This window comes from Mytilus californianus, unplaced genomic scaffold (assembly GCF_021869535.1).
Source record: "Mytilus californianus isolate M0D057914Y unplaced genomic scaffold, xbMytCali1.0.p SCAF_9, whole genome shotgun sequence".
Lineage (NCBI taxonomy): Eukaryota > Metazoa > Mollusca > Bivalvia > Mytilida > Mytilidae > Mytilus > Mytilus californianus.
In genome coordinates, this window is record NW_026262745.1 from 25,189,613 (window position 1) to 25,207,400 (window position 17,788).

The window sequence follows — 17,788 nt, forward strand, 5'->3', positions numbered from 1 at the left end:
ACGGTTTATTTTTTGCAATTTTCATGCATTAACTTTTCCAGCTGGGGTTAATTTGCACATCAAATATAACTTTGACCTTCACATCTAAGGTTATTGCTCTCTAAAAACCATTCCTACAGGGGATATTTTCACACATATAATGTGAACATGAAATAAGTGAAAATAAGTGAAAATAACCCATGTGAGAAAATTGACATGTTTACAGTATTGTTTCTTGTACTATGAAACAAAAATAATGTATCATCAAAAACCCCCCTTTTAGAGTTGTTGAGAAGAGACCTGTAATCCTTTAAGTGATTGTTTTATGTAACCATTTTTGTTGACTTTGATATGTATTCATATGAAAAGATAACACTAGAGTAATTCAATTTTTGAATATTTATGAAAATCACTGTTGTGCCACATCTTACTTAAAAAAGACTTACCAAATAATATAAAAGACAATAATTGACTGGTTGACAACCTGATACATTAATAACAGTAAAGGAAATAAGTATTTGGTACAGCACAGGAGAACATATTTTCTTTTGGCAAGTTATAATAATATCAAAATTTAAACCTGTAGTTCAGTACATGTAATACTATTTCTTTCTAATCAACCAGGATCAAATATAAAAAAAAATTGGCAGACACACCTGCTTTCTGAATGCCCTGATTGTTCTGTTCAAACAAGATCAAATAGAAAACAGTGCTCAACTTCACATTATAAAAGACAAAAATGTTCAAAATAATGCAAAACAAACAAAAAGTACTATGTATACTAGAACTCTTTAAAAATAAACATTTCAATGTTCTTCCATAATAATCAACAGTTAGCGCAAATATTACAATACAAATGAAAAAAAGGAACAATTGGGGTATACATCAATGAGAGACCAACCCAACAACACACACATAATCAGAGTGCTTGTGAGCTCTGAAGGATAAAGATTTTATTCATTTTGAAGTGGGAAATTGTATTAAGCATTGGAAGGCAATGAATTGTTCAACTACAACTATGGACAAAGGAAGATAACTCCACCATGCACCATTTATTTCATATTTTTGACAAGTATGGTTATACACATACAAATCATTTTGTGACTTGAATATCTGAGTATATATCTCATTGATAAATTTCTTAAAAGGTTCATGGATAGGATGTATAAAATGTGCTAAATGCACTATGTTTTGTTAATGTCAAAAGTAGTGATCAAGTCTGGAAAATTGATTTTGGTTTTGGTTGCATGAATGAAATCTTTACCTCAATAAACTGCTTCACTGAGCGCAGCTGGATACGCCCGCAGAGGTCCAACCCTGAACAGTTGGGACAAAAATGGACACAATATTCAAGCTTGATACAGGTCTGAATTTGGATTGTATTAAATATTTGACATATTATAGGTTTCTAAATAAATGTAGTCAAAGAACTTGAAATTGGTTATATGAATTGAATTTATATTCAATTAAAGATTTCTTGCTGTTGTGCAATACACTGTGCTATTTAGTAAATCTGTTGTCAGACTATAAACAAATAAAGTTCAATTAATTCTCAATGTCATATTAGAAATTTATGAAAATGTAAAGGGAGCTTACATCAATAGATATGAACAATTCACCAAAGTTTCATGAGAATTGCTGACAGCATTTTTGAGATATTGTCCGAAAACTGGAAAAATCCTCCCTTTTTTAATGAATAAAACCCCATAACTCAGAAATATAAAATGTAAAATTTATAAAATTCTAAATGGAGCTTACATCAATAGATATAAACAATTCACCAAAGTTTCATACGAACTGCTGAAAGCAATTTTGATTTTTTGTCTGAAAACTGGAAAATCACCCTTTTTTTATGAATAAAACCATGTAACTTGGAAACGTAAAATCTAAAATATATAAAAATCAAAAAGGGAGCTCATGTCAATAGATATAAACAATTCACCACAATTTCTTGCAAGTTGGTGAAAGCATTCTTGAGTTATTGTCTGAAACTGGAAAATCCCCCTTTTTCAAATTAATAAAACCCCATAACTCGGAAACGTAAAATCTAAAATTTATAAAAAACGAAAGGGAGCCCACGTCAATAGATATAAACAATTCACCAAAGTTTTATGCAAATTGGTTAAAGCGTTTTTGAGTTAATGTCCGACATGTTGACGACGGACGGACAGACGGACAATGGTATACCATAATACGTCCCGTAAACGGGCGTATAAAAATAAAACACATCTATATGTCAATATATGTATGTGTTAATGTGACCTTTTCTTTTTCTTTCAAAACTGTACTCCAAACATTTCTATGGACATAAAAAGCATTTAATCATAATCAAAACCATGCAATTATTGAATAATCATTCCTTTCTATAAATTTGCTTTGGACAGTTTTTGGTACATTATCATGAATCAATATTTTAACAATTTACATAAGATATATGCAAAATTTAAGACAATTGAACTTTTAGAAAGTTTAAAAAAAGAAGGAAAACAAAATGTACTGTGAGCTATTGCTCACTAATTATACCCAAGACACAAGTCTTTGGAACAGAAAAGTGTCACATGGTATTACATAACCAGATGAAGCTTGGTACAATATACTAAAAAGCTATGACTTGCAGTTGATGAGAAAAATGTGATGAAAACTTCGAATATGACATAATGTACATGACATTATAAAGATATAAGAACAGGTAATAAGAAACATGAGAATTTTTCAACATTTGTTTTTTTCAATAAAATTCAAACATTATTCTTAAACCTTAATCCTTTTTGCACCACAAATCAGTTTTCTTACAAATAAATTCAGTTTGTTAACATCTATATAACACAAAAAGAAACACCAAAATGTGAAAAATATATCTTCTTTGACGACTAGAGTGATGCTTTGTAGAACCAACAACATTTTGTAAAGTGAACAGGTTTCTAAACACCAATTTAATGACAAGAAGACAAGGGTTTTCAAACTTCAGTGAAACAGTGAAACAATTTATGTTATGAAGATGAAAAAAAAACCATATTCATTGTTAAAAATATCCCTCCAAAAACCAACATTTCATTTAAAATACCTTTACTTATCAGAGATCAACTTTCCTTCATACGTTTCCAAGGGGAGACAACTGTAATAATCTGCCTTTCTTATGAAGGCTGAAGGTAGAAAAATAATGAAGTTTTCACATCTTTCAGTCTAAAAGTGAGTAAAGAAGTTGAGAGTTGAAAAAGAAATGTCCTTAACTGTCAAGCTTCAAATGCCTTTTTTCTACAAAGATTTCTATTGATATTGTCCAAGTCCAAAAATATTTGACAATAAAGAATAAACAGTCTATAAATAAGCAATCCCATCAGTTTCTGTTGTTAACAATATAATAAATAATTAAATGGTCACTAAAAACAACAAACTTTAACAAAAACATTGATCTTTATCATTAGACTTCTTATCCTGCAGTGAGATAACTTGAACATTATTTGGTAAATTTGTTGGAGCGATGAAAGGCGTCATCATAGGTTTGGAGTTTTTCAGCTTATGAGCCAATGTCATAAAGATGGCTTCAACATGATTGGCCTTTTCATCGTCCTTTGCAGAGGTTTCAAATAACGGCATACTATGCGAGTCAGCAAATTTCTGAGCTAAATTTGTATTTACAGCAACCTTCGCCTTCATATCACACTTGTTACCCACTAGAATTCTGGGTATTTCCTGATTCAGGTTATGACGATCACATTCTTCTATCCAAGCTGGCATACTCTCAAATGAACTCATTTTTGTGACATCATAAACAAAGACAACAGCATGGACATTTCTGTAATAGTGTTGTACCATAGATTTACGAAATCTTTCTTGACCAGCTGTATCCCATAGTTGCAGCTGAAATAACAAAGAATAAGTATTTAAGAGATAAGAGATAATATTGTTATTATAAAATATAAAAGAAAATGCTATATTTTTAATTCAGACTAGAAGGAACTATATGCATGTGGAGTTCACTATTCAAAATTACCTCTTCCTATAAAAAATTTAAGATAAAATCCTTCTTTAGTTGATATTATATCCTGGTATATGAGTTGTGGTTGAGCCCAGCAATCATTTCAATAAAACAGATACTAATGATTCTCTGAATGTTTCAATGTTATTTATTTTCTGGCATAGAAGTTGTGGAAAGAGAGTTGTGAGAGAAATATGTACATATAAAAGGATGGACACAAAAAAATTTCCTATATCACAACCCCAAAAACTGATAAGGTCCCAAGGAGCCTGAATTGCTCACCTCATTTAAATATGCAACATTAGCAACACAGGCATCCATCTTTCACACACTTGGTAAGATTATGAAAAGGTCTGATCCAGATCTTATTGGGGATAATTTATGTCATTTAAGGACAATAACCCTAATAAGGAGTATATTGGCTGATTACATCACATTATTTTCTAGTACACATTGTCATGCTGTTTTACAGATTGTCCATGTAAATACTTGAATTAATCAACAACTGATGCTGTCAATACATCACCATCAAATTAATGAATATAGCAATAATCAAAATGAAAATATCTGTAAGAATCAAAGAAATGAGTAAGTCATTTAGTTACTTAGAATTGGACCAAATTACTAATAATTCACACATAAAATGTAGGATCAGATTACTTGTGATCACTGACATATGACTTGTAGTTGCTTCATTCTGCTATGAATTTCACAAAAAATTTCACGAGAAAAAATTCTAGCAAGTCATGAACACCTCAGTATATCTTTTGCTCAATTTTCATCATAATCTTTTTTCTGGCAAAAAATTAACTGGTTCTTTATACAAAATTTAACTTACCGGTAATATTGACAAATAAAGCAAGGAAAGGACAAAAGATTATATATTTCCTCAACAAAGTCCATCAAGTGGATGTATACCAAATCTAATTGCATGCACAATCAATATCTTTAAATAGGTTGTGTTCAGTCACCCAGATTGATTGGTTACCACCAGTTTTGGATATATAAAGCCAAAATTGGATAAAAAGAGAGTATGATTAGAGCCATTATTTGGCATAGGATATTGAAAAATTCAAAATAATAGTAAAACTCTTCAATACCTTTAAAATTATATTAATTTTGTTAATAATTGAATAAAATTATATAAACTGGACATAGCAGTGCAGAAATGTTAATTGTGATGTCATTAAAACATGTGGAAATTTATATACAAAGTTCTGCATAATGGCTTTTTGGCCAAATTAGAGATGAGACTAGGCAATACCCAAAAACATGCCCAGGATACTACACCACACACAATTGTATAATTCCATTATTTAAGTGAAAAATGGCTCTGCTATAAGGTAAGTTGACACAGTTCATGCAAATTAATATCATCCCTTGCACAGTACTCCACTCTACTCTTGCTTTAACTTTTTTTTTGTACTTTAAAAGGCTGTCATTTTTGCAAGCACCTCTGTGTGGTTTGCAAGGATACAGTTTCCACATCCCCCAAACATGTCAAATAAAATTGAGAATAAAATATCTATATTTCATGCATAACAGCCACTGCAGACATAAAGTTCTTGTAAATTTATCAAAATAATTCAAAACCAATACTTTTTAATCCTCTCTTCAACAAAAAATGCTCTATACATATGAAAATAAAAAAAGACACAAATTATACTCAATCTATTAAAGGATAATGGTTATGTAACATTTTGAGTGTTATATTGTGGGTGAAGACTGTTTGTACTACTTGCGCTTACCTTCTTGAAATAAAGGTTGTACTATTATCATAATTACATTAAGGCAGGGAAAGTTGATATGATTCTGGAAAATGCAGGTATATTTGATAGGGACAGTAATTTAGCCTTGCAAAAAGCCATCTTCAGACTTCTCAAAGAGTTGTTGCAAGGGTTTTTCTTGTTCAGAGAGCATGGCACTATCTCTTCATGAGGAATTGGATTTAACCTCCTCATTCAGAAGAAAACCAGGAGATATGACTGAACTTTATAAGGTTTGTAAATATGATGAAGATGTATCCAACTTCCAAAGAACTAGAGACTATTCATCAACATAAATCAGATCATTTGAAGGAAGATTGGAAAAATTCTGGGAAAACCAGCCCCCAAAAAAATTGACTTGTGATAAAAATTACCGGATAGGACTTAATTATCAATAGAAGTTTATTAGGAGCAAGATCTAGGGTCAGTTGGAGCAAATTCAGCTAAATACCCAAAAGCGTTAATACAAATGTTTTCATATGCTACCATAAAATTGAGAATGGAAATGGGGAATGTGTCAAAGAGACAACAACCCGACCATAGAACAGACAACAGCAGAAGGTCACCAACAGGTCTTCAATGCAGCAAGTTCCCACACCCGGAGGCGTCCTTCAGCTGGCCCCTAAACAAATATATATACTAGTTCAGTGATAATGAACGCCATACTAAACTCCAAATTGTACACAAGAAACTAAAATTAAAAATAATACAAGACTAACAAAGGCTAGAGGCTCCTGACTTGGGACAGGCGCAAAAATGCGGCGGGATTAAACATGTTTATGAGATCTCAACCCTCCCCCTATACCTCTAGCCAATGTAGAAAAGTAAACGCATAACAATACGCACATTAAAATTCAGTTCAAGAGAAGTCCGAGTCTGATGTCAGAAGGTGTAACCAAAGAAAATAAACAAAATGACAATAATACATAAATAACAACAGACTACTAGCAGTTAACTGACATGCCAGCTCCAGACTTCAATTAAACTGATTGAAAGATTATGTCTTCATCATATGAATATCAGGCACAATCCTTCCAGTTAGGGGTTTAGTATCATACCATCATAACATATATGAGAAGAACATAACCCGTGTCATGCCAACAACTGGTTTTTAAATAAATGTGTTTGGTGCCGATGCAAAGACCCTATAAGTGAATCAATATTAACGCCAAAATATGCAATCTTTAATGACCTGACAACAGTATCGTAACTATATCCCTTCTTAATAAGTCTATTTAAAGGTTTTGTTAGCTTCAGAGGTGAATACTGACATTTTTGTGCTTTATAAAGAATATTTCCATAAAAAATTGGATGTGAAATACCGGAACGTATAAGAAGTCTGCATGTTGAGCTATATTTACGAATGATGTCCTTATACCGATGATAAAATTTAGTAAATGTTTTGACTAGTTTGTGATATCGAAAACCCTGGTGTAATAATTTTTCAGTAATACATAAATTTCTCTCGTTAAAATCTAAAACATTGTTACATACACGAGCGAATCGTACAAGTTGAGATATATAAACACCGTAAGAAGGTGACAAGGGAACGTCACCATCTAAAAATGGATAATTAACGATAGGAAATGAAAAATCATCTCTTTTATCATATATTTTAGTATTAAGCTTTCCGTTAATGATATAGATATCAACATCGAGGAAAGGGCAGTGGTCATTGTTAGTATTAGCTTTATTTAAAGTAAGTTCAACAGGATAAATTTCTTTAGTATACATACTGAAGTCGTCATTATTGAGAGCCAAAATATCATCCAAATATCTAAAAGTATTATTAAATTTGTGTATCAGATGTTGTTTCAATAGGTCTTTGCTGATTTTTGTCATAAATTGTAACTCATAGCAATACAAAAAAAGGTCCGCAATAAGTGGTGCACAGTTAGTCCCCATTGGAATTCCGATAACCTGACGATATACGGAATCTCCAAAGCGAACAAAAATGTTATCTAGTAAAAATTCAAGGGCATATATAGTATCAAAGCATGTCCAATTGACATAGTTTTTTTGTTTATTGCTACTAAAAAATGACCTAAAAGAGTTTGAACATATATATTCACATTCTGACTTTTTAAATGCCCATTTAATTAGGTGTGTGAATTTTTTCTTAATGAGAATGTGAGGCAATGTGGTATATAGGGTAGAAAAATCTAAACTTTGAACAGATTCAAAATCACCAATATATGCATGCAATTTATCAAGTACTTCCAACGAGTTCTTGACACTCCAAAAGTAATTAATTCCACTATTTTCGAAGGCCTTATTTGAACAATTTATAATCAGGTTTTTGATTGTACCAAGTGTACTGGTAAGAAGAATAGACAATTTAGTAGTGGAACAATGGCTTGAAGACGAAATGAATCTATATTTGTAAGGTGTTTTGTGTAGCTTAGGAAGCCAATACATAGTTGGGACTTTCATTGTATTTGGTTCTGCTTGTAGAGGGGTAGCTAAAAGTTTATGTTTGTTACAGATGTCGTTTTCTGAAAATGGAGTCAGTTGGAATGTTGGTGAATTGGTGATTTCTTAGTTCAGAACCTCAATGTAAAATTTACGTCAAACAATAATAATATTATTAGCAGCTTTATCGGCCGGGACAAAAACAAATTCCTTGGCTAGTTCTTTTAGTTTATGTTTGATACGAGAAATAGGTTTATTGTGGTTATTGTTAAGAGTAAAATGTTCTTTAAAATGTTGAATACGTATATCAACTATGTTCATTACTGATTTAAAAAAAGAGTCCAAAGATTTTTTGTCAGCTTTTTCCCGTTTTATCCATTTCAAACAGTAAGTATGGAGTGAGTCGTGGATTATATTACGACCCTCATTCCAATTAATAATTGACAGGGGACGATATTTAGGTCCTTTACTGAGGAATGATTTTAACTCTCTTTCTTGAACGATGTTAAGATCTCCTGTTATAACATGGGAAATGGGTCCATAAATGTATTCGGAATTACTGCAATTACATAAAGTAGGTGTATTTTCATTGATATTAACATCTTTACACAATTGGCTATAATTAAACACAAATTTCCGGGTAGATTTCTTGTAAATATAACAAATAAGAGGGAGCTCAGTATTATTAAAATATCCCTGAATTTGTTCTTTAACAGAATGGTCGTTAAAAATACCGGCAATATTTACAAAATCAAAACCTTTATTGACATACTTTATTTTAATAAACTGTTTTTGATGATCTTCAGGGCGATCAATTTTGGGAAACATTTTAGAATAACAATATGCCATTATAATTTGAACGATTTCATACTTAGGACTGCTATATGAAATTGTGTTGCAATCCTCTAAAATTTTATTTAACTTATTAACCGGTAATGAACAGAGAATTGTTAACAGATAATGTCTGCCGTTGTTTTTTGAAATAGAAATTAGGTCCGAAATATTGGTATGATTGGTCCGAAATTTTCTTTGATTGCCATTTTTTCTACGACTATGAGAACGGTTTTTACGAACAGTTTTAGAAACTATATCCAAAATGTTAACAGAATCGGTTCTTGATATATTACCAATTCCCATGATATTATCATTAAGACCGAGAGGGTAGACTGTCTGTAATTTTTTAATCCAATTTAATTCAATTATTTTCCGCGATCGTACAAACTTTGAATGAGATTCACCAGGCTGCCTATTTACTACTTCTAAAGGTTGAACTGCTAAATATTTAATAGGATGATTGTGCTTCTTAAGGTGTTGATAAATGATACTTTTGAATTTATTGGGTCTTTTAAAACGATACAGATGTTCTTGAGTGCGTTTAGATAAATATCGTCCAGTTTCACCTACGTACGTGGACCTTACCGTATTGTTGGTGGAAAGACAGGGACATGTAAGTCATTTTTTGGCATGACACTTATCGATAGAAGGGTAACCACGATTTTTATTGTTAAAAATGTTAGCGATGGTAGTATTTTTAGATAAGCAATTTTGAAGATTGAGACGTGTAGATACCCTTTGAACGAGTTTAGTATTTAATATTTTTCCATTTCTAAGCTTCATATTTGTTTTTTGTTTGTGAATTATATATATGGTAACATAGACATTTTCACAACGTTTATGCTTATAAGTAGTACATTTGCCTCGATTAGATGTTTTTAAAGACGCCAAATTACCAATAAATTGCCAAAACTAAATAATTTTCCCTGCAAAATTTTGACACATTTGGGCTTTTTGACTCATCTGTATTTCACAAAGGCGCAAGATAAATGTTACATGTACCTAATATGGGGATAAAGTCCCCAATTACAGTAAGGAAATCAATAAAAAAAAAAATAAATAAAAAAAAAAATAGTGATTTCCGGCTTGTATAGTCTGGGGATTTATTTTCCAAAATTGAACCTGCCAGACAGGGATGCGGACTATAGAATGCGATAAGCAAGAAATAAGAGAAAAAATTCAATTTCGCAAGGTTTGTTTACATTCTGCTGTTTGTTATTGAAATTGTAGACGGCGCTCTTATCATTTTCAAAACTAATAATTTACCTTATCCATATTAATATGCAATTTTTATTCAATAGCAAATATAAACTAATTAATTTCTACTCTCTAAAATCTCATTTATAGTAACCATTAAGTTAATTGAATGGTAGTCTTCTATTTCTGTACTTGGAAATTTAAATAAAAATGATGTCATCAGCAACAAATATCTAAAAAGAGAGTGCTTTTAAATGGTGCAAGATTTTGGGTAATGACCAATAAAAGGGGATGGAAGGATGACATTTCTCTTTCATTAGTATTTACTTTAATTTGTTCCTTGTCAACCTCTACCATTCGCTCTCTGAAGTCAACACCAATAGTTGCTTCTGTTTTATCTGGAAATTTTCCACAACAAAATCTGTACGTCAAACATGTTTTGCCAACATTAGAGTCTCCTATAACAATAATTTTGAAAATTCTCTTTTGTGCTTGTTTTTCAATGACTGTAACAGATGATTCAAATTGTTCTTCATGTGTATTGTCAACAGTCTTAGAGTTTGCTAATGGGTCCATTATGTTGCAATGGTAGTTTAATCATGTATGTAACGTATTATATATATTGGGAAAATGTATATTTCATTGTTTTCCAAAATTTTGACACATTCCAATATTATTCGTCGTTGCTTCTTCAATGTCATATAAAAGCTTAAAAGATCTATTAAATGTACCTTAGCCAAAACGTTTTACTGACTTTATCAATGTCTATTTCCATTCCTCTTTCCTTTTAAATAATTTGGCATTAGTAATTAATTTATTCCAAATATTTGACTCAACATAACATTTTGATACATTATTTTGTTCTATGAAAGCTTCGAAATGTCAATAACGAAACAGCGAGAACACCGGAAATATTGCTTCCTCCATGTTGGATAGCATCCTCGTGGTTGTGTATCCTGTTTCCTATGGAAATAGCTGTTTATAAAGCAAACACAGATCCCTAGAGCAAAATGCCCACTAACAATCCACTACCTCCCAAAGAAAATGCCCTCTTTAAAAGAATATTGGTGAGTGAGTTTGCACATTTCCTAAAAAGGGGGGAAGTTACCAAGGAGGCAATCACTATTCTTTAATTTAAAGAAAGACAAATATTACCACGAACTTAACATAAAACCTGAACAGACTAACCAAAGATTTTGCATCAGGAACCCCATAGGAAAACTGGAGGTGAACTTGTGTTTTTTCAGACTTAACTATTTCTTCTCCATCAGGGGCACTGGTTATCATCATACATGACATGTATGTTGCTCATAGTAAGCGAAAATTCAACGATTGATTAGCCATGCTCATAGTTTCCCATGGAATATTTATCTGCATCATGATTTTGCATGCTTGAACTGTTAGGAAGTCCATAAATGTACAAATAGATGCAGACCTATGGGGAATGGTTAAATTCTTTAGAGCGAATCATTATTTGGGAATCTGTGACACTTAAACAGGTCGGGAATAACCATTAATTTGCCGATTATACCTCAATTCAAATGTTGCCTGAGATCCTCAAGTTAAAGTGATTGTGGCATGTTTGTTTAATCAGGTTGGGGACAACCTGCCAAATGAGTAACAATCCCCCCTTTGAGTAACCATTTGATAGTGCTAAATTTTTTTTTACTTCAAATGGCACAAATTTATAAAAAATGGAAATAACTTCTTCCAAAGAACTATATTTTTATAATGGGTTTTTAAACAGTTAGTAGCCTTGAAAATTGTCAATTTTTTCGAAGTTTTCATAGGCTTGTAACTTCGCAGTAAATCAAGATAGGTCTATTCATCTTTTGGAAAATTTGCTGCATTTTTCATGAATATGTGCCATTTTAAGAAAAAAGACTCCATTAAAAAAATTTTGTTTTTTAGCACTAGCAAATGATTACTCAAATGAGGGAATGTTACTCATTTGGCGGGTTGTCCCCAACCTGTTTATTAATCATCATACTTTTTCGGTAATCCCAATTGGGATTCCATGTCAGGAAAGATTTTCTGATTTGGCTGACCTTGAAATGCCTTATAAAGCTCTATTTACTCATCAGAATTTTTTTTTTATAAACTACTTTACCTCAAACCGTTGCCATTTACATCTATATGACCATCCCGTACACCCTAACCAGGTAAAATTGAATAGAAGACATATCAGCCTTTCAGAATATTTGTTAAAATTATGAAAATACGTTACCTTCAATGATAGTTATAGATCATTTTTGAGGAGCAAACAATTTCTCACAAATTTGTACATCAGATTACTGATTTTTATACGACCGCAAAAATTGAAAATTTTTTGGTCGTATATTGGTATGACGTTGGCGTCGTCGTCGTCGTCGTCGTCGTCCGGCGTCGTCCGAAGACACATTGGTTTTCGCACTCTAACTTTAGTTTAAGTGAATGGATCTCCATGAAATTTTACCATAAGGTTCAATACCATGAAAGGAAGGTGGGGATTGATTTTGGGGGTTATGGTACCAACAGTTAAGGAATTAGGGGCCAAAAAGGGGCCAAAAATAAGCATTTTTGTAACTTCCAGACAATAACTTGTGTGTAAGTGTATGGATCTCTCTGACATTGTACCACAAGGTTCCATATCACAAAGGGAAGGCTGTAATTGATTTTGGGGGTAATTGCCTAAAAATTTTAGGAATTAGGGGCCAAAAAAGGGGCAAAAAACAAGCATTTTTCTAGTTTCATGACAATAACTTGTGTGTAAGTGTTTGGATATTTCTGAAATTGTACTACAAGGTTCCATATCACAAAGGGAAAGCTGGAATTGAGTTTGGGGGTAATTGCCCGAAACGTTTAGGAATTGGGGGCCAAAAAGGGGCCAAAAATAAGCATTTTTCTAGTTTCCAGACAATAACTTGTGTTCAAGTGTATGGATCTCTCTGAAATTGTACTGCAAGGTACCATACCACAAAGGGAAGGCTGGGATTGAGTTTGGGGTTGATGAATCATAAGGGGGTTCAAAAAATTTGGGGGGGGGGATTTTTTTTTTTCTTTTTTTCCTTTTTTTTTTCTTTTCAAATTTTCCATTTTAAGTTGGTTATTTCTGATTAATATTTAAAAGCAAATCATAATGATATGGTAGGAGATACACACCAAACAGGATGTGTAAATTATTATATAATAAGTATTGTGCAATAGCAAGAAATTTTCAATTGCACAGTATTGCACAATTGCAAGAAATCTTCAATTGCACAGTATTGCGCAATAGCAAGAAATCTTCAATTGCACAGTATTGCGCAATAGCAAGAAATATCCAATAGCACAATATTGCGCAATAGCAAGAAATTGTCAATTGTACAGTATTGCACAATAGCAAGAAATATTCAATTGCACAGTATTGTGCAAAAGAAGATACTTCGTATAAATTGCTTATTTCTTGATCAATTTCAATGGGGTTTTATTCTTGAATTCTTGGGGTTCTTTAATATGCTGAATCTAACCGTGTATTAAGTTTTTGGATTTTGGGCCCCGTTTTTAAATTGGTCCACATTGAGGTCCAAAGGGTCCAAAATTTAACTTTGTTTGATTTCATCAAAAATTGAATTATTGGGGTTCTTTGATATGCCGAATCTAACCGTGTATTTAGATTCTTAATTTTTGGTTCCGTTTTCAAATTGGTCTACATTAAGGTCAAAAGGGTCCAAAATTAAACTTAGTTTGATTTTAACAAAAATTGAATTTTTAGGGTACTTTGATATGCTGAATCTAAACATGTATTTAGATTTTTGATTATGGGCCCAGTTTTCAAGTTTGTCCAAATCAGGGTCCAAAATTAAACTTTGTTTGATTTCAACAGAAATTGAATATATGGAGTTCTTTGATATGCTGAATCTAACCATGTATTTAGATTTTTGATTTTTGGGCCCCGTTATCAACTTTGTCCACATTGAGGTCAAAAGGGTCCAAAATTAAACTTTGTTTGATTTCATCAAAAATTGAATTCTTGGGGGTTCTTTGATATGCTGAATCTTACCATGTATTTAGATTTTTTATTTTGTGGGCCTGCTATCAAATTGGTTCATATTGAGGTCAAAAGGGTCCAAAATTAAACTTTGTTTGATTTCATCAAAAATTGAATTATTGGGGTTCTTTGATATGCCAAATCTAACCGTGTTTTTAGATTTTTAATTTTGGGTCCCGTTTTTTAAATTGGTCTACATTAAGGTCCAAAGGGTCCAAAATTAAACTTAGTTTGATTTTAACAAAAATTGAATTCTTGGGGTACTTTGATATGCTGAATCTAAACATGTGTTTAGATTTTTGATTATGGGACCAGTTTTCAAGTTTGTCCAAGTTGGGGTCCAAATTTAAACTTTGTTTGATTTCAACAAAAATTGAATATATGGGGTTCTTTGATATGCTGAATCTAACCATGTATTTTGATTTTGGACATTGGACCATAATAGGTAAATTAAAAAAATTCAAGTTCTTAGACCACATTCTTTCTGTGTCAGAAACCTATGCTGTGTCAAGTATTTAATCACAATCCAAATTCAGAGCTGTATCAAGCTTGAATGTTGTGTCCATACTTGCCCCAACTGTTCAGGGTTCGACCTCTGCGGTCGTATCAAGCTGCGCTCAGCGAAGCATTTTATTATAATTTTGTGGTCGTATATTGGTATGTCAGCGTCGTCCGAAGACATTTTGTTTCTGGACAATAACTTTAGTAAATGTAAATAGAAATCTATGAGATTTAAACACAAGGTTTATAACCACAAAAGGAAGGTTGGGATTGATTTTGGGGGTTATGGCTCAAACTGTTTAGGAATTAGGGGCAAAAAACGGGGAAAACAAGGGTTTCCTGGTTAATGGACAATTCAAAAGAAGTACTATGTTAAGTTTGAATTACCTCCCTTACATACCTTTTAAATTATGTATAAAGACATGTTGTATTGTATTGAGGTGATTAGCTGTCAATTTATTTTTAGAAGTTACTATTTAAAAATGCTAATTAAGGAATATTCAATATATTAGTTTTAGCCATGATTATGTATGTCATTTTCTATTTTAAGACTTTTATGATGTATTTAAATGGGAAATTATGGTTGCAAACTCCATAAGAAATTTGAATTGACATTATGACCATATCTTAAGGGAAATTTTTTTTTTTTGTTTGTTAAAGGGGGGGGGGGGGGGGAGGGATAAAAAAGAAAATGTGAGGGGGGGGGGCAATTTTTCTCATTTCAGATTTCAGAAATTAAAAAGAAAAAAAAGGGGGGGGGGGTAAACAAATTTTTTTTTGGGGGAGGGGGGTCAATTCACAACAGCAACAGCATAGTGTATTGCACAAAAACAAAAAAAAGGGGGGGGGGGGGGTCAATTCCCAACAGCATAGTGTATTGCACAAAAGCAAAAAATTGAATATAAATTCAAATCATATAACCAATTCTAAGTTCTTTGACTACAGTTATTCTGTGTCAGAAACCTATTATGTGTCAAATATTTAATTACAATCAAAATTCAGACCTGTATCAAGTGTGAATATTGTGTCCATTTTTGTCCCAACTGTTCAGGGTTGGATCTGCGGTCGTATCCAGCTGCGCTCGGCTAAGCAATTTATTTTTTATTTGGTTTGCAGTTGTATAAGCATTGACACATCTCATTTCCATAGAGATTATTTGGCCCTGCCCCTCAGTCATGGTCTATTGACTATGAACCTTTTGCATAGTTTACATGTTAAAAGTTTGTATCAGTTAAAGGGGAACTAATTGTGATAAGACAATGATATTTGGTATGCAATTGTGTTAGCATTTGCATATCTTTATTTGAACTGCCTCTGTGGTCTCATGGTAGCCAGTTTGTCTCAACATGCTCAAGTGAGAGGTCATGGTTTCGAACCCAGCTGGATCAAATCAAAGACATTCAAATGGTATTTGCTGCTTCTATGCATAACACGCAGCATTAAGGAGTAAGAACAAAGACGGGTCTTGGTTAAAAACTAGAAGGAGTTAATTATACAAACTTGTACCCTTTTTCATAAGTTTTGTTGAAAGATGTCTGAAGTTCCATAAAAATGAGAAACATTCCTCGAAGTAGTCCCATAATGGCAGGTGCACAAACATCTAAAAAGAAAGTCGTCTTTTTTTGGAATGAACAGTTTCGATGTACAATAGGCACACAATTAGGCAAATAAGTCTATGATTGCAATAATTATATCATAAAGAAGCTTCTATCAAACCCAACAAAATTCGTATAATCCTGATCCAAAATTCAAAAGTGCCCTCATAAAATGTTTTCAATTTAAATATTATGAAATATTTAGGGTAAACAAATTTGAATATTATGAAATATTTAGGGTAAACAATACATTGTTAAAAGCATGTATCTATCCTCCATAAATACTAAAATATCTGTCTATTGGTAAAATTGAAATTTAATCGGGAAGGTACAGATGGATTTACAACCTTCCAGCAGGTACATGTATTGCACAGGTAATAACACAGGTGTTAATTACACTCTGACAACTGTTGGACCATTCCGATATCTTGTCATTGTAAGACGTCTATAGTAATATGACTACTTGTACTGTATATGTTCAAAAGTAGGACTTGACTGGCAATAATCTCACAATCTTGGTAATGATTTTCTGAATTGTTAAACAGGCTTATACCATTAGTACCCCAAATGTATTCAAGGCTTTACAGATTTGCTGAAAATAAGAATATAACATAATAGTTGTTTTTCTTTTGTAGAAATGTTATGAACAGAAGCAGTACAAAAATGGGTTGAAGTTTGCCAAACAGATTTTAGGCAATGCTAAATTTGCTGAACATGGAGGTAATATATTTTACTACCTTTCCTGTATATGGTCAGGATTTTAAGAGTAAGTTGTATTAAATGACATGTCTAATATCACTTCTTTTGCTATGCCCTTAAAACAAGTTTCCCACGAAAAAGGTTGATTTATAAGTTTGGTGTCTTTTGCAACTGTACATCTACTTGGTTGTAAGTTGTCATCCTCAACAGGTCTCTTTTTGAAAAACCTGTCATTGATGTGTTGCTTTGACTCTATGTTTAATTCAATTATAATCAGGCCAAAAAGATATAGTACTGTTCACTGCCTCCATACCTACCCTCAATTTTCATGCTTAACCTAACACATTTTATGAACATAGTCCAAAACAGTTCCCTATAGAGCCTTAAAGTAATATAATTCTGAATACCTACCCTATTTTTTTAGGACATAAACCACACATCGTACATTTGACTTTATTTCAAAATTCAAGTGATTGCAGTGTTTTGCCTAGAAATTGTTTGAAGGAAAGGTGATTGACTGAAAGGATAGTGTTTATGAATTTTGAAGGATGGGGCTTATATAGAGTATTAGGGCATTTCAAATTTCAAAGGATGGGGGCCCAAATTTAATGTCTTTGGGCACCACCATGCATAAACCTTTCAGGGAAAACACTGCATTGAATAACAATTACAAGTAATTTATTTAGTGAACTGAAAAGGAAAAGATTCATATATTAAGATAGATATTTTTTTTTTATTTCCAATTATGGGCCCCAAAGGGCATAAACATTACAACATCAATAATTTTTTCATAATACAATACAAACAATGAGATAAA

At 32.3% G+C, this 17,788-nt stretch overlaps 2 protein-coding genes across 2 annotated transcripts in view; one reads left to right on the forward strand and one right to left on the reverse strand.

The window, feature by feature from the left end:
* Nucleotides 1-1,968: 1,968 nt before the first annotated feature.
* LOC127715294 (putative Ras-related protein Rab-33) lies at nt 1,969-10,869 on the reverse strand. The gene is made up of 2 exons (XM_052221342.1): nt 10,495-10,869; nt 1,969-3,840 (listed from the first exon to the last, which is right to left on the reverse strand). The coding sequence occupies exons 1-2, from the start codon at nt 10,741-10,743 to the stop codon at nt 3,376-3,378; spliced, it is 714 nt and encodes a 237-aa protein (XP_052077302.1). The 5' UTR covers nt 10,744-10,869; the 3' UTR covers nt 1,969-3,375.
* A 192-nt stretch (nt 10,870-11,061) lies between these two features.
* LOC127715269 (N-alpha-acetyltransferase 15, NatA auxiliary subunit-like) overlaps nt 11,062-17,788 on the forward strand; it is a 48,850-nt gene continuing 42,123 nt past the window's right edge. The window contains exons 1-2 of the mRNA XM_052221306.1: nt 11,062-11,234; nt 16,908-16,992. Coding sequence (XP_052077266.1) covers nt 11,178-11,234; nt 16,908-16,992 — 142 coding nt within the window. The 5' untranslated portion in view covers nt 11,062-11,177. The remainder of the gene's footprint in view (nt 11,235-16,907; nt 16,993-17,788) is intronic.

Coding starts and splice junctions, on each gene's coding strand:
- LOC127715294 (XM_052221342.1), bottom strand. CDS start 10,743: ATGGACCCATTAGCAAACTCTAAGACTGTTGACAATACACATGAAGAA. Junction 3,841..10,494: donor TTGACAAGGAACAAATTAAA/GTAAATACTAAT, acceptor TTGTTATTTCAG/CTGCAACTATGGGATACAGC.